This window comes from Mastigoproctus giganteus, chromosome 6, assembly GCF_048544385.1.
Source record: "Mastigoproctus giganteus isolate SK-2022 chromosome 6, ASM4854438v1, whole genome shotgun sequence".
In the NCBI taxonomy this organism is placed as follows: domain Eukaryota; kingdom Metazoa; phylum Arthropoda; class Arachnida; order Uropygi; family Thelyphonidae; genus Mastigoproctus; species Mastigoproctus giganteus.
In genome coordinates, this window is record NC_143580.1 from 55,019,427 (window position 1) to 55,044,295 (window position 24,869).

The following is a 24,869-nucleotide window of genomic DNA, read 5'->3' on the forward strand; positions in this document are numbered from 1 at the left end:
TCAGAAATATTGTTCAAAGTTTAGGCCTAAATGGATGTCAGATGAACTAATGAGACATGTGGCAGAGAAGAAAAATGCATGGGATACATATAAATTAATGGGTGACATGGAAGGTACAATAGATATAAGCTGGTCTGTAACCAAGTCACAAAGGAGGTTAGGCATGCAAAGGCAGATTATGAGAAGTCTTTGGCAAAGGATGCAAAGAAAAACAACAAAGAATTCTTTACCTATGTAAACTCTAGAAGGAAGGGGATGAATCAGATTGGTCCACTGGATATCGATGGTTCAACTGTTGATGATCCTGCTCAGGTGGCTAACAAACTAAATGAGTATTTTGCATCTACATTCACACACGAGGAGTTATTCAGGAAGGGGATTGCCAGAGGTGAACTAAACTCTGGCAGTGAGCTAGATGATTTTAGCATTAGCATTAGCATTAGCATTAGCATTAGTAGAGGCATTTGATGCAAGAAAGCAAGCTTATGCAGCATCAGCCAAAAAAAAAAAAAAAAAAAGTAACATAAATAAATAAAAATAACCACTTCCACTTCACCCCTCTGTTCGTTCGAAATACCTGTCCAGCTGAGCCTTAAACTTATTTAGGCTATCAACTTCCACGACAAGGGATGGAAGTCTGTTCCACCCACCAACCACCCGCTGGCTAAAGGCAAATTTCCGCACATCTATCCTACATCTGTCTTTCCTCAATTTGAATTTATGCCCTCTCAGGTGATTTGTCTGAGCTAGAGGAAGAATCCCATCAGCATTGAGCATGCTCAAACCATTCAAGGCTTTGTACACCTCTATCAGATCACCCCGCTGGTGCCTAGTTTCCAGACACTGTAATTTGCAAAACTTAAGCCTTTCTTCGTAAGAGAACCCCTTTGTCCCATTCACCAATCTAGTTGCCCTTCTCTGTACTCGTTCCAGCAGCTCTACATCCTTCCTGAAATGAGGCCTCCAGGCCTGTATACAGTACTCTAGGTGTGGCCTGACCATTGCCTTATACAAGGGAATAATCACCTCCTTATCCCTGCTAGAAAAATTCCTATATATCATTGACAATACACCATGAGCTACTCTTGCAGCTCGTCTGCACTGCTCAGAGAACTTCATATCTGCCTGCACCACCACCCCCAGGTCCCTTTCATTCTCTACCACTGTCAGTGTAGTACCACAGAGTTGATACGTTGCTCTGGGGTTGCTGTTTCCCATATGTAGTACTTTACATTTGTCAATGTTAAACTTCATTTGCCACCTCTCAGCCCATCTGCTCAACCTTTCCAGATCCTGTTGCAGCAGCATAGTGTCAGTAGTGTCCTTGACAACCCTGCCAACCTTCGTATCGTCTGCAAACTTGGACATTAAGCCTGATATACCATCATCAATATCATTTATAAATACAGAAAACAATAAAGGCCCCAATACTGAACCCTGAGGGACTCCACTAATAACATTAGTCCACGATGAGCAGTGTCCATTGATTACCACTCTCTGTCTTCTCCCCCTCAACCACCCCTTTATCCATAGCAGCAACTTGCCTCCAATGCCACACTGCTCCAATTTGTGCAGCAGTCTTCCATGTGCAACAGTATCAAAAGCCTTTCTAAGATCCAAGTATATAATATCAAAGTTATTCCCTGCATCCAGTTCTTTTGTGACTGCATCATAGTATCCAATCAAATTGGTCAGGCAAGACTTCCCCTTAACAAAACCATGCTGTGTCCTAGCTATAACTGAAGTCTTGTCTAGATGATCCTGCAGTGCTTCTTTCACCAGTGCCTCCATTAATTTTCCGGGAACAGAAGTTAAACTCACAGGTCTATAATTACTTGTGTCAGCCTTTGATCCCCCTTTGTGAATTGGGGTCACATTTGCACATCTCCAGTCAATGGGTACCTCCCCTGAGTCCAAGGAAGCTCTCATAATTATGGCTAAGGGTTTGCTTACCTCCTTTGCTGCCTCCTTTAATATAACTGGATAGATCCCATCCACCCCAGGTGCCTTTCTTGTGTTTATCTTCAACAATTTCTCCTCCACTTTGCTCTCAGTTATTACAAGATTCTCTAGCTTACTGCTAGAGTTGAATACACCTCTGGCATTCCCCTCGCTGAATAACTCCTCATGTGTGAATGTCGATGCAAAATATTCATTTAGTTTGTTAGCTACCCGAGCAGGGTCATCAACAGTTGACCCATCGATCTCAAGTGGACCAATCTGATTCATCCCCTTCCTTCTAGAGTTTACATAAGTAAAGAACTCTTTGCTGTTTTTCTTCGCATCCCTTGCCAAGGATCTCTCGTAATCTGCCTTCGCCTGCCTAACCTCCTTTGTAACTTGGTTACAGATCAACTTGTATCTATCATAGGCGTCCGTGTCACGTGTTAATTTGTATGTATCCCATGCATTTTTCTTCTCTGCCATATGCCTCATTAGTTCATCTGACAACCATTTAGGCCTAAACCTTGAACAATATTTCTTAGTTGGTATGTAAAGCCTAGTAGCTTCCACGATAAGTTCTTTGAATGCTTCCCATTTTGAATTTGCTGTTGGCAATATCATCAGTTGATCCCACTGTATAGAATTTAAATACTGTCTCAGTCCATTGTAGTCGCCTTTACGAAAGCAATACCCCTTCCCTTTACCCCTAATGGTAGTTACCTCTTTGAGTAACTCCCACTTCAGCACACTGTGATCACTGCCACCAAGTGGTTCATTTATCTGCAGATTCTTAATGCATGAAGAATCACTACTGATAATCAAATCAAGAGTATTACTCCCTCTAGTTGCCTCCCGAACATGCTGATGTAGAAAACAATCATCCAATAAATCCACAAAAGCCTTGCTACTGTGTGAGTGACCAGCCCCCAAATTCCAGTCAATATCTGGGAAATTAAAATCCCCCATTATAAGACTCTCTCTGATTTACTGGCCCACTCTATTTCTCCGAACAGTTTCTTATTATACTCATCAGAGTCATTAGGCCTATAGCACACTCCTACTCTCAATTTTGATCTCCCAATGCTTATGTCACACCAAACTGACTCGACACTGCACTGTCCAGCGATGTCGACTGGCTTCACTTCCTTGGATTTTATGTGTTTTTTAACTAATAGCATAACCCCTCCTCCCTTCCTATCCTGTCTATCCTTTCTGTAGACATTGTACTCCCCAAATTCCAGTTCTGCATTTCTTATATCTGTGTGACACCACGTCTCTGAAATCCCCACAATATCTGCCTTTGATGTTTTGAGCAATACCTCAAATTCATCAAATTTATTTACTAAACTCCTAGCATTGGTGTACACACAAGTATACATGCACCTGTTCTTTTTCTTAGCTACCCTAACACAACCCATGTGTTTACTTGTACCCCAATGATTCCCAGCAGTCTCTGAAATATCCTGCATCTTATTTTCCAGGCTGCGGCTCATTCCAGGCTGCGGCTATTTTGTAATAACTTAGTGGAAAGTTGAGGAGAAATTGTTAAATATAAACATAAGAAAGGCACCTCAGATGGAAGGATCTATCCAGTTATATTAAAGGAGGCATCAAAGGAAGTAAGCAAACCCTTAGCCATAATTATGAGAGCTTCCTTGGACTCAAGGGAGGTACCCATGGACTGGAGATGTGCAAATGTGACCTCAACTCACAAAGGAGGATCAAAGGGCAATACAAGTAATTATAGACCTGTTAGTTTAACTTCTGTTCCAGGGAAATTAATGGAGGCACTGGTTAAAGAAGCACTGCAGGATCATCTAGACAAGACTTCAGTTTTAGTTTGGACACAGCATGGGTTTGTTAAGGGGAAGTCTTGTCTGACCAATTTGATTGGATACTATGATGTGGTCACAAAGCAGCTGGATGCAGGGAATAACTTTGATATCATATATTTGGATCTTAGAAAGGCTTTTGATACTGTTGCATTTGAAGACTGCTGCACAAATTGGAGCATTGTGGCATTGGAGGCAAACTGCTGCTATGGATAAATGGATGGTTGAGTGGGAGAAGACAGAGAGTGGTAATCAGTGGACACTGCTCTTCATGGACTAATGTTATTAGTGGAGTCCCTCACGGTTCAGTGTTAGGTCCATTGTTGTTTCCTGTATTTATAAATGATATTGATGATGGCATATATCAGGCTTAATGTCCAAGTTTGCATATGATACGAAGGTTGGCAGAGTTGTTAATGACATTAATGGCAGTATGCTGCTGCAACAGCATCTAGAAAAGTTGAGCAGAATGGTTGAGAGGTGGCAAATGAAGTTTAACATTGACAAATGTAAAGTACTACATATGGTAAGCAGTAACACCAGAGAAACGTATCAACTCTGTGGTACTACACTAACAGTGGTAGAGAACGAAAAGGACCTGGGAGTAATTGTGCAGGCAGATATGAAGTTTTCTGAGCAGTGCAGACGGTCTGCAAGAGTAGTCATAGTGTCTTGTCAATGATATACAGGAATTTTTCTAGAAGGCATAAGGAGGTGATTATCCCCTTGTATAAGGCAATGGTCAGCCCACACCTTGAGTTCTGTATACAGGTCTAGAGGCCTCATTTTAAGAAGGAAGTAGAGCTGTTGGATCGAGTACGGAGAAGGGCAACAAGATTAGTGAATGGAACGAAGGGTTGCTCTTATAAAGAAAGGCTTAAGTTTTGCAGATTACAGTGTCTGGAGACTAGACACTTGTGAGGTGATATGATTGAGGTGTATAAACCCTTGAATGGTTTGAGCATGCTAAATGCTGATGGGATTCTTTCTCTTGCTTAGAATAATCACCTGAGAGGGCATAAATTCAAATTGAGGAAAGACAGTTGTAGGATAGATGTGCGGAAGTTTGCCTTTAGCCAGCAGATCGTTGATTGGTGGAACAGACTTCCATCTTTTGTTGTGAAAGTTGATAGCCTGAATAAATTTAAGGCTGAGTTGGACAGGTATTTGGAATGTGAATGGAGGGGTGAAATCAGAGCTTTTTTTTACTGATGCTGCATAAGCTTGCTTTCTTGCATTTTGTGCATCTACTAATGCTAATGCTATTTTTTTTCAAAACATCTTCATAAACTTGGAATCTTTTCATTCTTTGTCCTTCGTTCAAAATTTTTGGCACCATCTTGGTACACACTTTTCTCATGCCTAAATTTTCAATTAAAATTTATCTAACTATTTCTTTGTCCATTTTGAGTACTGATGCAACCATTCTAATGCTTATATGATGATCACTTCAAATCAAAGGTGGACTGGATCTGTACCCAGTCCACCTTTTCTTTAGTTTTTGTGGATACCAGCCAGTGTGGTCATTCATTGTTTTCCTCATTCTCTCTTCTTTCTAAAAATCTTTTATGCCGTTCAAATGCACAAGCTCTTGACATAGTATCTTCCCCATAAACTTTATGTAACAAGTTATAGCTTTCAGTTGGTGTTTTCTTAAACATGCTAAGTGCAGTGACCATTCAGCTGTCATACAAATTACAGCACTGCTGTCTCCACTCACTGAAATATCTAAGCTGGTAAAAACTGACATGTAATGTGAAAAAAAAATTGATAAGAAGAAAAGAATATCATCAAAAACAATTAATTAACAAAATTTTATTTGTAATGTTAAAGGATGGATATTCTGTACATTTGTTTATTCTTTTTAGGCAGCTATTGTCTTCACCGTATCTGTCTGTCCACATTATTATTATTATTATTATTATTATTATTATTATTATTATTAGCCACACAGTACAAGGAAGCCCAAGGCTTATGCTGCACCAGCCGAAAAAAAAAAAAAAAAAATTCCCGAGTTACCCTGAGAGAGAGAGAGAGAGAGAGAGAGAAGTAGACAGGAATCACCAAGAAAGAGAAGAATGATGATATCCAGCTCAGGACCCTGGGTTTGCCAAGCCCATACTCACCAGATGTGTGTCCCCGGGGTTATAATAGAGGGACTCCAAGTGGATGGATTTTTGTGAAATTTTTATATATTTGAGCTTTTTAAAAATACAGTAAACCCCCGCTATTCGCGGTATCTGTATTCGCGTATTCACGGTAGCTGATTTAATATAAAATGAAACCTAAAAAAATGTGAATTTTTAAGCACCGTGAATATTTTCTGCCATAAAAAACATGGGCGTGGCTAAAATTATCTTTCTCGGTCAAAACAGCGCTCAGTGGGTTGGGGGAAGAGGGGTGACAAAATCATGAGCGTGGATGTTTCTCGCTAATCCTTGTTCAGTATGTGTTATGCGATTGTCGTGGAAGGTTTCGTCGTTTGCTTTTAATTTATATGCTTATAAATTTATAAATTGATATGCTTACAAAAGTGATAAATCTACCTTTTGCAGTGTAAAACAGACTTTTTCGAGTGTGTTAATTGAAGAAAGTGACTTTATTGTGGACAAGTTCTTTCTAACCCGTACAAAAATATGGCTACGAATAACAAGAGAAATGTGAAAATATGAAAGAAGGTGATGACATTAGCGAATAAAATTGAGTTATTAGACAAAATTTCTAATGGTGAAAGTGTCTCCTCAGTGGCAAAACATTATAAAATCAATGAGTCAACGGTATGGTCAATCAAAAAATTGGAAGAAAAAATCCGCCGTAGTGTCCGTGAAAACGCGCTAATTGCTTCAAAAATTTGCTCTGTAACTCGTGATGTTAAATTAGAAAAAATGGAAAATGCTTTAAATCTATGGATAGAAGACTGAACTCAAAATAAAATTTCTTTAAGTTCACTCATCATTCGTGAAAAGGCAAAACTCCTTTATCAACACTTTAGCAAAACTGGTGATAGCATTGGCTGGATAAGTTTTTTAGCTAGCAAAGACGCTGGTTTGAAAGATTTGTTTGAAATTTCTAATAAATATTACATTTAATATTAAATTGTTTCTTATTTTTCATTTCGATGCCATATGCTTGCATTTCACTATGTACTGTCTATGTACATAGTCATATTATGAAGAGGCGCCTCCGTAGCCAGGTGGGAAGGAGCTGCAGTGCATAGCACACGCTTCTTGATTAGACCGGGGTTTAAGCCTCTCACCACCAAATACGGAGGATGCGGAAAGGTCAGGGAATGACCACCGCATATCGCGGAGCAATATGGCCTTAGTTGCTAATGCTTCTTAAAAAAAAAACCAAATAACAAATAACAAACAAACATATTATGAAGGTACATATAATACATACATAGACAAAATTTTAGACTAGTTTTTCTTATATATTTCATACTTTGGAACGGAACCCCTTTATTACTATGGGAGCTATAACTCAGTATTCGCGACATTTTTCAGGAACGTAATCCCCACGAATAGCGGGGGTTTACGTATTTGTTGCGTCATTCCAAATTTAATTAAAATCAGCCTAATAGAAATCTGGTCATTAATAATTCTTTTTTCCCTTCAAATTGTATGGAAAAAAGAAATTAAAAATTAAATGTAGTTTTAATGCAGTATCGTTAGCTTTAGTCAATCTGTACGCACTTTGTGTCTATTATTATGTAAGACTCATGAATATGGTGTCACTTGTGAAGAGACAAAAGACTTGAAAAAAAAGAGTATATGGGAAAAGAGTAATAAGTATTATACAGTTATAATTAAACTGAATGGAAGTTTAGAGAACATAAAACTTTGGTTTTATTGTGTTCTATAAAGTTATAATCTTAGTAATTGATAAATAGATAACTATATTTACTTTTTGCTTCTATTAATTACAGAAAAATAAAAACAAAAATTCCCTTAATTTAAGAAAAAAAATTGAATGCACCTAAACTGTAACTGACTGCATACATTATCAACTGTGTGGAACTACACTCAGCATAGTGAAGAATGAAAAAGACCTGGGGGTAATTATGCAGTCAGATATGAAGTTTTCTGAGCAGTGCAAACTGTCTGCAAGAGTAGCTTATGGTGTCTTGTCAATGGTATACAGGACTTTCTCTAGTAGAGATAAAGCGTGATTATCCCCTTGTATAAGGCAATGGTCAGGCCACACCTTGAGTACTGTATACAGGTCTGGAGGCCTCATTTTAAGAAGGAAGTAGAGCTGCTGGAATGAGCACAGAGAAGGGCAACAAGATTGGTGAGGGGAACAAAGGGTTGCTCTTAAGAAAAAAGGCTGAAGTTCTGCAAATTGCAACATCTGGAGACTAGGCACCTGTGAGGTGATCTGATTGAGGTGTATAAGGCCTTGAATGGTTTGAGCAAACTCAATGCTGATGGGATTCTTCCTCTTGCCCAGATTAATTGCCAAGGGAACATAAATTCAAATCGAGGAAAGACAGTTGTAGAATAGATGTGCAAAAATTTGCCTTTAGCCAGTAGGATGGTTGATTGTTGGAACACAAACTTCCATCTGTCATTATGGAAGTTAACAGCTTAAATAAATTCAAGGCAGAACTAGACAGACATTTGGAGTGAATGGTTGAGTGAAATAGGAAGGATTTTTTTTGACTGATGCTATATAAGCTTGCTTTCCTTGCATCATGTGCCTCTACTAATGCTAACTTGTTTTTCTTTGTAAATTGCTATTCCTAGGATAAATTATTAATAGTTTTTTGTCTTAATCTCCATTTAGAATAAATGGAGATGAAGCATCCGTATATCATTTCTGTAATTTCTGCATACTGTATAGTTATCTTGCCTGTTTTTCAGGATGAACAATCCAAATTTCTAGGGGAAAAATATGCAGTTCACATTTAAGATTGACTATTTCATTCATGGTGCAGATAAAGCCCATAAAAATTCCTCCCTTGTAGTTCTCCAAATGGATGCCAGAAAGTCTCTTTGGTTCATCATATGCATTGGTTATGTATGTGCGTTAGCTACCTTATATGCTGTTATTCTGACAACTATTTTATTTTAAAAATTTCTATTTTGAGCCCTGCTTCCAAGGTCGGATTAAGGATGAAATAGGCCCCCAGCCATATTTAAATTCAAGGCCCCTTCCCTGATAAAATTGAGGCCCCTTTAATATATATATATAGACAAATGTATATTTTCAGTATATTGGGTAGGGTCAAGTGTAATTACCATGAAAAAAAATTGAGAATGCCTGCAAGGTAAATTCAGATAACCTGAAATTAAATAAGATTAACATAAAAATAATAATGATAACAATGATAGTACCTAAGTTAATTACACTTGACAGGTCAGCACCCCTACCCAATACATGAAAATATATGTTTGTCTATATTTCATTATGGTTGCCAGATATTCCTGCTATTACTAGTAGTGCCCTGGATCCATAACCCAGTTTAATAATTTAATACTTTTTCTTGCTTGCTTAGTCATTCAGTAATGTGATTATATCTTATTATTTTTATCAGTGTATATACAGGGTGTCCGGCTAGAGGTATCCAAAAATACACACATATATCTCAGCATCTATATGGTGTATTAAAATAATTTTTTTGTTATTATACAGAGTAACTCACCAAGTTTTTATGAAGGTTAGTAAAGTTCAATGTGGGCACCTTTTGTAGCTCGACAGATGTCAAAGCGATACTCGAGCTCTTGTCAAGTGTTTTCCAGCATCTGAGGCATTATTAGAGCAACTGCTTCAACAATACTTTTCAAATCGTCCAAATCCTGAACTTTTCTTTGGTACACACATTCTTTAATAAAGCCCCATGCAAAGAAGTCCAGTGGAGTCATGAAACAGTGTATCATTGAAGCAGCTGCTATAATAATACCTCAGATGCTGGACAAAATACTTGACAAGAGCTTGAGTATCGTTTTGACATCTATTGAGCTACAAAAGGTGCCCAGATTGAACTTTACTAACCTTCATAAAAACTTGGTGAGTTACTCTGTATAATATCAAAAAAAATATTTTAATACAACTTATAGATGCTGAGATATATGTGTGTATTTTTGGATACCTCTAGCCTGGACACCCTGTATATATATATATATATATATATATACCTGGTGGTTATAAAATAAGTTTCCCTATTCAGCAGATCCTAGTGTCAAAACTGTTAGAGTTAGCACTGTGAAAATCGGTGGGTATATCATTTAGGGTATGGGAGAAGCAAGATGTAAAAAGAAAAAAATTAGTTCAAATTTCTGCCACCAGGGAAACGGCACAGCACATATGTAAAAGTTGTCTTTTTCTTCAAGACACGCTGCTTATGCAAATGACATCCTGTTAGATAAAAGCAGAAAGGCCAATGCCACGATCAATAACCATTATGGCTTTTACAAAAAAGGAACGTGCCGTTTTAGTAAAACTGTTCTATCAGAATAATAGTAATGCTAATGCAGCGCTACGTGAATATTAGAAACTTAAAGGTTTGCATAAAGGACCTTTGACATTGTCAGTTGGGCTTCGAAAACTAATAAAGAAATTTGAAGCGACTGGGGAGTTAGTTGTAATTCCAGGCAGGGGATGACCACGTATCGGAACAGAGGTAGTGGATGAAGTGGCAGTTGCAATGGTCAGAATGCGAAACACTACCAGTCAGTAGTGCCAGAGGTGTGTCAAGAGACTTGAACCTTCCTTGGTCTACTGTACGTAAAGTGTCTTGAATAATTTTACGCTGGTTCCAATAAGCATTCACGTAATGCAAGAACTGAAGTCTTGTGATCAGCAACAATGAATAGACTTTGCTCTACAATTTCTGGATCATATGGAACTTGACGATACATGGGCTTCAATGATCTTGTGGTCTGATGAGGCACATTTCACTCTTCATGGGGCTGTAAATGCACAAAACTGCCAAAATATGGGGAACTTCTTGTCCATCTGCTGTGCATGAAAGACCACTACAAAGTCCATACATTACATTATGGTGTAAATTCACAGCAGAGTTTATAATCGGACCATTTTTATTTGAAGAGTCTACACCTCATGACCCCTTAAGGTGTACGGTAACTAGTGCATAGTACTGTGCTCTTCTAAGAGATCACATTATTCCTGCTCTGCAAGAAAGGCAATGCTTGGAGACCATAGTATTCATGCAAGGTGATGCCCCTACCCATTTTGGTCGAAAAATGAAGGAATTGCTCCATTCAACATTTGGGAATGATTGTATCATTTCTAAAGACTTTCCACAGTTCTGGCCAGCTCGATCAGTAGATCTCAATCTCTGTGATTTCTGTCTATGGGGATACCTGAAAGACAGAGTTTACCATGGTTGCATACAGATGCTTGTGATTTGAAGGCAAGCATTAAACAGCATGTAGCCAACATCTGCTGTGGCGCCTCCACAGCCAGGTGGGAAGGAGCAGCAGTGCGTAGCACACGCTTCTTGATTAGACCGGGGTTCGAGCCCGTCACCACCAAATACGGAGGATGCGGAAAGGTCAAGGAATGACCACTGCATATTCCCGGAGCAATATGGCCTTAGTTGCTAATGCTCCAAAAAACAACAACAACAGCCAACATCTGCAATGAGATGCTATGCGAAACTTTGTCACATGCAGCCTTCCATTTTCAGAATGCCATCTCAAGTGAAGGAAAGCACATAGATCAATATCTGTAGATTTCTAAGTTCTGATATTAAAATCTAATGCTAAGTTAAGTATTCCATCTCATGTTTACAGTGCCAATTTCTTCCCTGGTGGCGGAAATTTGAACTAATTTTTTTTCTTTGCTACAGATCACTTCCCCATACCCTAAATGACGTACCCACTAATTTTCAAAGTGCTATCTCTAATCATTTTGATGCTAGGGTCTCCTGAATAGGGAAACTTATTTTATAATCACCCGGTATATATATATATATATATATATATAGTCTACACACTCAACTGACTTACTTATTAAACCACACCTGTATAAACTTTTGCATCCTTTGCTGCTGCTTTGCACGCTCAGGTGCATTTGTCATATCTTATTTATTTATATATTTCTGCTACTACTCCACTTTTAACCCATTATTATATCTCATATTTCATATATATATATATATATATATATTTTTTTTTTTTTTTTTTTATATAAGAAAGCAACAGTTTAAAATATTATTAATAATGGTTTATGGACCTGGGACACTGCTATGTCTAGAAAGTACCCAACGACCATAATGGCTACATAAGTTTGTAGTAGAAAAAGGCAATGCGCTAACATTACAGTACTCGTAATTATGGAGAATAAAGGGCTAGTGGAACAGAAATCGTCATCGTGGTGAACAAAGAAGAGAGCTAAGATAAAAAGAAGTAATAAGAATTACTTAATGCTGTTCGCCTTGTGACCTCAGTGCCTTCATCTGAGGCCAGCTGCTGAAATCAAAGGAGGAAACGGCAATAAGTAGGTACAGCCTCTGTTTCTGACATGAAATATACGCAGCACATGGTACATGAGAAAAGTAGGTAAAGTAAGTTGGGTTAAAATTAAAATTTAAATCATAAGGCGTGTGTATATTTCATGGCTGACCCGTGATATACGCATGCCTTATGATTTAAATTTTAATTTTAACGCAACTTACTTTACCTACTTTTCTCGTGTACCCCGTGCTGCGTATATTTCATGTCAGAAACAGAGGCTGTACCTACTTATTGCCGTTTCCTCCTTTGATTTCAGCAGCTGGCCTCAGATGAAGGCACTGAGGTCACAGGACGAACAGCATTAAGTAATTCTTATTACTTCTTTTTATCTTAGCTCCCTTCTTTGTTCACCATAATGATGATTTCTGTTCCGTGAGCCCTTTCTTCTCCATAATTACGAGTACCGTAACATTACCGTGTTGCCTTTCTCTACTACAAACATATATATATATATATAGTTGAGCATCAAAAATCCAAATGAGCCGGCATTATTATTATTTTTTTCCTACTGGTTCAAAAATAATTATAGTAAGCACTGGCTATTGTGGTCACATTTACGAATTGAATTTCGATTCTATTAAATGACACTGCTAAGAAGCGAAAATTGGACAAATAATATCCACAGGCAATAAAAATGAAGATATAAAGCATCAATTTACATGTTTATTACTTTACCAATGAAAAAATTAAATGATAAGTTAAAATCAAAAAACAAACGTGATGAATCGATAAATGATCAACAATGCTGTCCAATTCAACTACTCTTGCTGAAAAGAGTGAGAGATCTGGCAATAAAGAAGTGAAGTTCAAGAATAGTGCAGCAAAAAATACGTAATTATTTTCGTTATGGCTTATACTTTGTACATACACCGATGAGCCAAAACATTATGACCAGCGGGTCATTATGCAAATTGAAGCAACTGCAGCTGAACTACGGTGCATGCTCGGGTCGGGACACAGTATAAAAAACACCTGATACTGAGCTCCATTAATCAGTGTTACTCTTGTTCTTCAGATGGGAAAGGTAGTGAACTTAAGCGAGTTTGAAAAGGCCAAATTGTAATGGCCAGATGGCTGGGTCAGAGCATATCTGAAACAGCATGGCTGGTGGGGTGCTCACAGTCAGCCATAGTTAGTACCTACCAAAAAGTGGTCTGAGGAGGGGGAACCCATGAACCGATAGCGAGATGTTGTACGACTATGGCTCATTAATGCTTGAGGTGAGCGAAGGCTCTCCTGGATGGTACATGGCAACAGAAGGGCGACTGTAGCACAACTCGCCAGTAATTGGAATGCTGGTGCCACAACACACAGTACTGTAATCGAATCCTGCTGAAAATAGGGCTGTGTAGTGACAGCGCCTACAATAGGCATGCGAGCATTGAAACTGGACCTTGAGTGATTGAAAGAAGGTCATCTGTTCCAATGAATCATGTTTCCTTACCTAAACATCATTGCTGACCAGGTACACCCTTTCATGGCAACAATCTCCTCCTCTAGTGGTGCCATCTTTCAGCAGGATAATGTGCCATGCCACACCACCCGGATTGTTTGAGACTGGTTCGTGGAACATGAGGCCCACTTCCAGGTATTGTCCTGGCTTCCAAATTCCCCAAACATCAATCCCATTGAGCATCTGTCGTTTGTGTTGGAACAGCAACTCTGATCTGCGGCATCTCAACCATGGACTTTACCGGAGTTAAAGGATCTGCTGATTACATATTGGTACCAGATACCACAAGACACATTTAGAAATCTTGTAGCATCATGCCTCTCCGGGTACGAGCTGCACATGGAGGACCAACATCATATTAGGTAGGTGGTCATAATGTTTTGGCTCATCGGTGTATGTGTTATTGTGGCTGAAAGTTCCATCTATTTTGTTACCTATGAATAAAAATACATAAGTACACTTAGTGTTTTTTATTTCTAAACTTAATGACCTTTTTATTTTAGTCTCCAGAACAGTATTTTTGATAAGTTCGAAAATCCAAACAAATCGGAAGTCCGAACTATCCCCCAGTCCCAGTTAATTTGGATTATCGACACTCTACTATATATATATATATATATATATATATATATACCATATTTCTTCGATTCTAAGATCCACTTTTTTCCCCTATAAACATCTCTAAAAATAGGGTGCATCTTAGAATCGATGGCTTCTTACAATTGCAGTTTTATTTTAATTTTCCCGCGCTTTGCACAGCACCACACGTTTTGTTTTTACGTGAAAACCCTGTCTCCAAATTTTACCGTTATCGCATTCTCCAAGGGAATAATGTGGCATGGGTGATTTCACATAATTTCGAAATGTGAAGCCACCGTTATTTCATTATAGTGGAGCTCACTCAATGAAAACTAGGAAGTTTTGTTTGTATCTTCGAGTTACTGTATTTCGTTAATTTTGATCCCTTATGCACATTAAAATGTCAAAAAGATTGCACTACGAAACTGCATTGAAACAAAAAGTTATTGTGTATGCAAAAGAACATGGAAATAGAGCTGCGGGTTGACATTTTGACATTAGTGAAGTAAATGTTCGTTGTTGGAGAAATGATCACAATTCCATATTTTCGTGCAAAGCAACAACCAAGTGCTTTACAGGGCCTAAGAAAGGAAGGTTTCCACAAGTCAGTGAAGCTGTGATATGTTTTGTAATGAAGACACATGCAAAAGGATTACCCATCACTCAACAAGCCATGCAATTGAAAGCCAGTGAAATTGCCAAGTCCCTCAGAATAGAGAAAATAATTTTTAAAGGCAGTCACAACTGGTGCGACAGACTCATGCATCGTAGTGGATTATCTTTAAGGTGCCGAACATCTATTTGTCAAAAAATTCCTGCAGACTTTCAACAGAAGCTGATTAACTTTCAGTGACAGATGATGAAATTAAAGAAAAAAAGAAACTATGAGTTTAGTCAAATTGGAAATGCTGATGAAACCCCGGTCTTCTTTGATATGCTTCAAAATTGCACCATCAATGCTAAAGGTGCTAAAGAAAGCAAGATTATAAGCACAGGCTACGAAAAGCAGCGTATCACTGTGATGCTATGCATCACTGCTGATGGTCGAAAGTTGCCACCGTATTTAATTTTAAATCAAAAAACCATATCGAAGAATGAAATTTCCCCCAAAGATGTTATTGTGCATGCACAAAAAAAATGGATGGATGTCGGCAGAGCTTATGGAAGATTGGCTAAATGTTGTGTGTAATAGACGTCCTGGAAGTCTTCGTAACCCACCTAGTACTTTATGCATTTCGTACACATTTGTCCAAATGGGTCAAAAATAAAATCGTGAAAAAACGTGGTGACTTGGTTGTGATTCCTGGTGGCATGACTAGCCAACTGCAGCTACTCGACGTTTCAGTCAACAAACCATTTAAGGATTACTTGGGAAAGGAATATGAATTCTGGCTGTTGACTGACAACCTTCCACTGATAACTTCCAGAAAAATTATGAAAGCGCTGGCATCAAAATTGGCAGAATGGGTATCAACAGCTTGGAAGCTGATCCCAGAAAGAATAGTCAAGCACTCATTTAAAAAATGTTGCATCACCAATGCTCTCGATGGCTCAGAAGATGATATATTTTTGGATAATGAAGATAACGACGGCTCAGAAGAATCTGACCCTGAATGTGAAGTAGACTCTGATGTTGATTCAGATGCAGATATCGATGGCTCAGAGAATTCAGAAGGAAGTGATGAATAACATACCTACTGATAAATACTGGTACTATTGTTGTTAGTAAATTGAATTCTGTTATAATAAAAATATTTGTTAGATTTATTTTAGCTAAGCAAAAAAGTCCCAGTGAACATTGGGCCGCAAATGACCCTTTTTTGAGATAATGCACATTTTCTGTTAAGATCCACCACTGACTATGGGATCACTAGTTTAGCAAAAAACTGTGAATCCTTTGCTAAGGGTGGTATTATTAAACATAAGATAATACATTTTCAATTTTTGGTTTCAACACCACAGGATTTTACAAATGTTACATGTTACAGAATGTTACAAAAGGTGTTCGAATTGCTGTCCTTGCATCCATATGCAGCTTTGTAGTCCTTTCTGCATTGAGTTGTGAATTCTCTCAGGCATTCCTGGGTTATTTCTGATTTGCTGAAAGGCTCCTTCAACCTGACACTGCAATTCCTCAACTGTGTTAATGTCAGAAATGTACACCAAGCTTTTTACATGACCCCAGATACAAAAATCCATAGGATTTAAGTCTGGTGATCTGGGAGGCCACATTACAGGCCCACCTCTACCTATCTACCGTTGACCATACCTTCTAGTTAGATACCGAGTCATAACTCGAGCAAAATGTGCTGGTGCACCATCATGCGTAAACCACATGTTCTGGCATTGCTGAAGTGGAACATCATCATCAAGGGGGTCTGGAAGAACATTCTGCAGGAACTGAAGGTACAGCTCTCCTGTTAGCCTGTTTGGCAGAAAGTGTGGTCCAATTAGACAGTCTCCTGCCCAGACATTCAACAAGACACATTGCCGATGTTGTAACTCGTGAATTGCATTAGGATTTTCGTTGGACCAAATGTGACAGTTATGAAAATTAAAAATACCATCCCGAGTAAACCCAGCTTTGCCGGTGAACAAAATGTTGTTTAAAAATTGGGGGTTCAGGACACACTGTTGTTGCATACATTGGCAGAAGTTCACTCTGGGAGGGTAGTCTTTATTGCTGAGACCTCATACACACTGGATATGGTAGGGATACGTTAATTGGCGGTGTAAACCACACACTGCTATGGCTCAGTACACACTCTTGCAGAGCAACCCTGCTTGTTGAAATTCCTGGATTTTGTTCTATTCTATCTAACACCCTTTCCTCAACATCAGGTGTTGTGCTTCTGGGCCTATCTGCTCATACTCCATGTGCGAAGTGCCCATGTTCTCTAAGGCATTGATGTACCCTGATGAATGTGTGCCTGTTGGGCTGCCTTCAGCAGAGAAATGCTTCTTGGTACAAACGTGCAGCCTCAAGTGCACTGCCATTGGCTTTACCATACATGAAGTGCATGTCCGCATACTCTTCGTTGCTGTAACCACTTTCCATGATGACTATCCTTTGACAGGTACTAGTATGCCTGGTACATCTCAGAGCATTGAGAGAGGGGAAAGGGAGAGAATGAGCATAACCTAACCTAAACAAACAAGTCAGTGGTGGATCCCAACTCTGTACAGTTCACCTTGTCAGTGGTGGATCCCAATTAGAAATGTGCAATATCTTGAAAACAATTCACTTAAGTACCTTTGTTTACTAGGCTTTTTTTGCATATTGTAGTCTGTACAGTTCACCTTTAAATTATTGACCATCACTTTTGAAACACCCTGTATATTCCACATACATATAAATACAAATACTGCACATGTTTTTATATTTATATCGTGCATAATAATTCCTTGATAAAAATGTAAAATAAGAGGTCAAAAATGTTTTGTGTTTTGATTTCAAAAATAAAATAATGAAAACAATTTTAATAGAAAAATTTTTAACTTATTTATTGTACAATAAAAAGGTATAAGAATAAAATTTAAAACTTAACAAGTTAAGTTTGCTTTTATATTACACACTTTCTTGGTTTATTATTATTATTAGAAATTTTTATCACTACTTTAGAAAATATTTACACTGAAAATGATGCCTCTCTTCGGGTGAGGCCCCGACCGTGCCGGTTTGGTCGTAGTGTTAACGCGACCCTACCTACTCCCTTGCCAATGAGAATCAAATCGATGAAATTTCAGCCTGGTTTATAAGAATGGCAAATCACAGTGTGCTAATGCAATGGCTCAGAGATAGGGCTGAAATATGAAGGTATTATCATGGACAGACAGGCACTTGAAAAGCATAGAAATAAAACTGGATAAACAATTTCAAAGCCATATGAGAAAGTCTATAAAAATGAAATCAAATATATTCTTTTTATTATGAGATGCTAAATAATTTGACTCGAGAATTTCTCATCCTCAACACTCTCAACAAAGGCCAAAAAATGGCTATTTTTAGATTGTTTATAAAAACATAAGCAAATGAATTTTATAAATTGTTTTGTAGTTATTATTAGTCGTAGTGCTAATTTTTTGTTTTTATTAAATTTAAGAATGAATCCGTTGAATAATTTAAATGGAATATATTACAATAATATTGTTTAATATTGAAGTTTCGCATTAATAAATGTTATTAGTACTAATTGAGTTTTTTAAATAATTATCTAGACATCTAGCTAACAGAATCAAGCTCGGAGGTGGTACTCTAACTGTTTATTATGATACTTTTAAGAATGATAATGATGAAAATAATCAAAATGAACTTGAAGCTCTGGCTTACATGACTGCTAATGTTTCTTGTTTAGCTTGCAAGGCTGCTACTTATAAAATAGGTAAGTAGATCGTTGAAATCACAAAAGAATCAAAGATGTTTAATAATATCTATGTTATAATATACACTGAGTGATCACTGAATTATGACCACCTACCTAATACTTCATAGATCCTCCTTTTGCCCTCAGTACGGCAGCTATCCAACGTGGCATTGATTCAACAAGATGTTGGAAGCATTCGGGAGATAGGGCCAACCAAGCTGTGTGTAATGCAGTCAGCAATACAGGTATAGAGGTGATTGGTGTATCCAGACACCTGCTGTGCCTTTCCATAGTGTCCCACAAGTGCTATATGGGATTGATATTGGGGGGAAGGGGGTTCAGAGGCCAATCAATATGCTCAAAGTCAGAACTGTGTTCCTGAAGCCATTCTTGCACAAGTGCCCGATGGCTCGGTGCATTGTCATCTTGGCAGACACCATCACCATTCGGGAAAAAGTGTAAATTAGCAGGGTATGCACAGTCAACAAGCAGTTGAGGATAGCGGAGACCAGTGATACGTTGTTCCACATGTACCAGGGGTCCAAGTTCCTGCCAGTGAAACATGCCCCACACCTTACAACTGCCTCCACTGGCCTGCACTTTTGATACCATGCACGATGGATCAAGAGCCTCATGTTGTTGATGCCAAATCTTTACACGACCATGCACAGTGTGGAGTAAATAATGTGACTCATTTGACCAGCACACCTTCTTCCAATCCTTTAATGTCCAACTTGCATGCTCTTTGCACCAGGCGAGTCTTTTATGCCAATGAACCTTGGTTAGGAGAGGATGCCATAGAGGTTGTCTGCTGGTATAGCCCATATGTGTGAGCGTGCAATGCATAGTCATACCAGATATTGTTCTTGGTTGGCCCATGTTGTATTGGGTAGCCAACTCTTCAACAGTGCTATGCCTGTTCACCTGTACGAGTTGTCGGACCCATCACTCACCTGTAACATCAACCTCTCTCTGAACCTTGCAGTTTTGCCATACAATTTTGACACCTGTCCTGGTACACTTTAACTATGGCAGCTCTCAAACACCCCACCAGTTCAGCCGTTTTGGAAATCGAGGCACCAGCTCGTTGAGCACCCACAATCTGTCCTTTATCAAAGTCCAATAAATCCTTCCTTTTACCCATCATGCTCAAAATTTTACTACCTACTGAACCACTGACACCTTATCTATGCTACATAGGTCAACTAACTGCGCACTCTTGTACCTCACGTGGTGAATGGGTTGCATTCAGTTTTTTATAGTGGTGATCATAATTCAGTGAACATTCAGTATATGTGAGCTGTCATTTAGGCCCCATTTCTTAGATCTTAGCAAATCTAAGATCTAAGAAATCCATATTTGCAATCTGTCCCAACTCAAACTGATGTGTCTTCCGACATTGAATGACAAAACAATGAAATTCAAAGACCTTCTGCTCATAGCTTTCAGGCATCTTTTGGGCAAGTCTGGTGCGTGTACGCATCCTTAGTCCATTCCATTTCATGAACCTGAAGGACCAATTGTGTCCTCCTTTGAAATCAGTAACTTCTTTTTCATCAACAATTCTTCTTGCCTCATGCTGAACCATCTTTGTGGACACAGGAATTCCAATTGCCCTTTGCTCTTCAATCCATATCTTCAATTCCCTCTCTAAATCAGGCCATTTTGCTGACTTGCCTCTCATGGCCTTCTTTTGCCATGGCGTTTTCAGTAGGGTTTCTTCTTCCCGTAGCCAGTCTCGGATTGTTTTCTCGGTTGGAGGTGGACCAAACCTACGATCAGCAGCACAATTTCCATTCACTTTTGCAAACTGGATCACTTTTAACTTGAATTGAATTCAGCACTGTACGAAAATCTTTTCTGAGCCATTTCTGGGCAGAACGTGGCAAAACGTAACCTAATATACTGGTAACAAGTGCGAAACAATGAGTGCAAAGACAAGAACCACGAAAAAGTGGGAAATGCAAGCAAAAAAAATCTACAACCACTGTATAAGACGCACCCAGTTTTTAGACCCCAAATTTTCGAAAAAAGGTGCGTCTTATACATGGGGAAATATGGTATATAACAAGATCATAACTGTAGCAAGTAAACAAGGATAAATTCATCAGAAACAATGTATTTTAATTGAAATTTCATGTTTGTAATAATGAGTACATTAATTGCATGCTTAACTGAAGCAAATTTGTAAACTGTTTCTTTTAAATAACAGGTTTCAAAGTTGCTTTCTGCACTTGACAAAATAGTAAAAAACTGTGAAATACATTCCATTGAAAATAAACAAATTACAAATGTTGTCTAGCCTGTACTTATACTGAAAATGCTGCCATACTTCCTTACAATCTAGACTTTTAAAACACAAAAGCAGCATACATATTTGTAATAAAAATAATAAGAAACAATGGAAACGAGGGATCTTTCCCAGATTTCAAAATACATAAATAATAGATAAAGAGTTTAAATTTAAATTTGAAAGCTTTGAGAACAAACAAAAATTCCATAAATCTACAAAGTGCACAGATTCTATCAGAGGAATAAAAGTTAAAATGTACTATGATAAGGTTTCAAGAGATGTTATTTGCTCAGTAGTATTAGTATTAATGGTGGAAAATGATGCAAAAAGCAAACTGGTGCTGGCATCAGCCAAAAAAGATTACTTTCAAAAATTTATTACTCATTAACTAGGTTATATATGAACATATAGTCAAACCCAATTTGTAAAGGAAAGTTATTTCTATAATCTTACAAATGCTCAAATATGTACCCCTTTTGTCACACAGCACACATCAATCCTGTAGTCTAATTCATCCAAGACCTTTTGTAGCACATCACTTGTCAGTGGCTGAAATGGCAGCCATGATGTGTTCCTTCATTTCCTTAAGGCTACGAGGAAGAAGTGGTACAAACACAAGGTTCTTGATGCATTCCCATAAGAAGTCACATGGTGTGATATCTGGGGATCTGGGTTGCCACTATTCCAAAGGCAGATCAACGTTTTGAACAGAATGCCCAATCCAGCACTGTGGAAGATGTTCATTAAGGAACCTCCAGACAGCACACGAAGTGAGGTGGGAGCCCAATCCTGCTGGAAAATGAAATTGTCAGAGACTTCCTGTAGCTTTTGGAAAAGCCACTCCATCAGCATGTCCAGATACCTGATCCGTGTAACTGTATTCCCCACAAAAAATAATGGACCAAAGATCTATGTGTGTGATATTAAAAGACATTGGCAAATCCCTTACATGTTTAATTGCAACATATTGGTTTTCAGTGCCCCATGTGTGGATATTATGGTGATTCACTTTTCCCCTTAAATGAAATGTAGCCTCATCACTGAACATGAGGCCACCTGGTAAGTCATCATCTTCCATTTGTCTCTGAAAACTGCAGCAGAAGTTGTATCGTTATCTGCCCCTCTCAGGGCCTACAGCAAGTGCAAGCAGTAAAGTTTCATCTTCAGCCTCTTATGGAGAATGTGCCGGATCATGGGCTGGGGGATGCCTAGCTCACGGCTAGCCCTCCTTGTCAACTTCCTAGGAATTTGCTGAATGGTGACACATGTGATTCACAGCTTCCTCAGACACATGTAGCCACCCTGTGCTCTGTCCTTTACAGATGCAGCTTTTCTGTACCATCTGTTTGTACCAGCAGTAAATGTTCTTACGACCTAGTGGGGGTTTGTTGTATCGTACATGGAATGATCTTTGCACTGCAGTTGCAGAACCAAGTTTAGCAAATTCCAACACATAAAATGCTTTCTCCTGTTGTATCAAAATGATGAATGCTGGGATGCCCCCTGGTGGTGTAAATATGTATAAATTTCAAGTGCCAAGATCTGGAAGAAAATTGAGAAATGGAAGGGTAACTCTACAAATTGGAGCATACTAAATGTTCATATATAAACTAGTTAATGAGTAAAAATTTTTGAAAATGTTCAATTATAATTATGAATCACCCTATATGTTCCAACAATCAGTCACTCACTCTGGCTGAAAGCAAATTTTCCCCCTTCTATCCTACATCCATCCTTTTTTAATTTAAGTTTATGTTCCTTCATGTATGTTGTACAAGGAAAGAGGAGATGCAAATCCACATTTAGTTTACTGAATCTATTTTAACCCTTGAACACTTCAATTAGGCTTTCTTGCAAGTGCTTAGTCTCCAAGTGCTGCAATTTGCAGAACTGAAGCCTTTCACGGTACAAGTACCCTTTTGTATCTTTGACTAATCTTGTTGCTCTTCTCTACAAATTCCAATAGATTCATATCCTCCCTAAAACGAGGCTTCAAGATCTCCATGCAATACTCAAGGTGCAGCCTTCAGTATTGCACGGAGATCTTGAAGCCTCGTTTTAGGGAGGATATGAATCTATTGGAATTTGCACGGAGATCTTGAAGATATTAATTTTCTTGCTGTACAAGGTACAGCAAGAAAATTAATATCTTTGTTCCTGGTGACAAAATTCCTGTATATCATTGACAGAATCCCATGAGCTGCACTAAGGGCCTATTTGTTCTCCTCAGAGTACTTCATGGTCTACAATTCAGTTACACTTAGCATTAGCATTAGTAGAGGCATATGATGTAAGAAAGCAAGCTTATTCAGCATCGGCCAAAAAAAAAAAAAAAACACTTCCATTTCACCCCTCCGTTTGTTCGAAATACCTGTCCAGCTGAGCCTTAAATTTATTTGAGCTATCAACTTCCACAACAAGGGATGGAAGTCTGTTCCACCAACCAACTACCTGCTGGCTAAAGGCAAATTTCCGCACATCCATCCTACATCTGTCTTTCCTCAATTTGAATTTATGCCTTCTCAGGTGATTATTCTGAGCAAGAGGAAAAATCCCATCTGCATTGAGCATGCTCAAACCATTCAAGGCTTTATACACCCCTATCAGATCACCTCACCGGTGCCTAGTCTCCAGACACTGTAATTTGCAAAACTTAAGCCTTTCTTCATAAGAGCACCCCTTTGTTCCATTCACTAATCTCGTTGCCTTTCTCTGTACTCGTTCCAGCAGCTCTACATCCTTCTTGAAATGAGGCCTCCAGATCTGTATACAGTACTCAAGGTGTGGCCTGAACATTGCCTTATATAAGGGAATAATCACCTCCTTATCCCTGCTAGAAAAATTCCTGTATATCATTGACAAGACACCATGAGCTACTCTTGCAGCCCGTCTGCACTGCTCAGAGAACTTCATTTCTGCCTGCACAATTACCCCCAGGTCCTTTTCATTCTCTACCACTGTCAGTGTAGTACCACAGAGTTGATACGTTGCTGTTTCCCATATGTAGTACTTTACATTTGTCAATGTTAAATTTCATTTGCCACCTCTCAGCCCATCTGCTCAACCTTTCCAGATCCTGTTGCATCAGCATAGCATCAGTAGTGCCCTTAACAACCCTGCCAACCTTTGTATCGTCTGCAGACTTAGACATTCAGCTTGATATACCATCATCAATATCATTTATAAATACAGAAAACAATAATGGACCCAACACTTAACCCTGAGGGACTCCACTAATAACATTAGTCCAGGATGAGCAGTGTCCATTGATTACCACTCTCTGTCTTCTCCCCCTCAACCACCCCTTTATCCATAGCAGCAATTTGCCTCCAATGCCACTAATAATTCATGTCATCCTTTGATTCCCCTTTGTGAAATGGGGATACGTTTCCACATCTCCAGTCCACAGAGGCCTTCCCAGAATCCAAAGATGTTTTCATAATGCCATATGCTCTCATATTAGATGTTCTATATAAAAGTAAGGTTCGTGGGCAAGTGAAATATAGTTGGCTAACAACTTCAGTGCATTTCAGCTTTTCTTGAGGACTTAATGCATATTTCTTAAAATGAAGAAGTTTTTTTACAGTAAAATTTTAAAATTTGAAAAAGAAACCTTGAAATTTTTCAAAATTCAAAGCAAAATGCATTCAGTCCTCAAGAAAAGCTGAAATGCACTAAAACAAACTTCCGTCAGATGTTGTGGGATGGATAGGTGAAATGGAAAGAGGTTTTTTTTTTGACTAATGATTATAAGCTTGCTTTCTTGCATTTATTCATTTCCCACTACTAATAATACTATTCACAGAGTGTGCACCGCCTAAGTAATTTTACTAGAATCACAACTAGGAATTGTGACACTCATGGCCAAATATCAGAAATGCACCTTTGTTTTTATAAAAATAATTAAATTATAATCTAATT

The 24,869-nt window shown here is 38.4% G+C and overlaps 1 protein-coding gene across 1 annotated transcript in view; it reads left to right on the plus strand.

Annotated features, from left to right (window-relative positions):
• The window catches only part of LOC150084288 (uncharacterized), a 153,648-nt gene that overhangs the window by 54,923 nt on the left and 73,856 nt on the right, over positions 1 to 24,869 (plus strand). Inside the window, exon 6 of the mRNA XM_090376173.1 lies at positions 18,510 to 18,673. Coding sequence (XP_090232299.1) covers positions 18,510 to 18,673 — 164 coding nt within the window. The remainder of the gene's footprint in view (positions 1 to 18,509; positions 18,674 to 24,869) is intronic.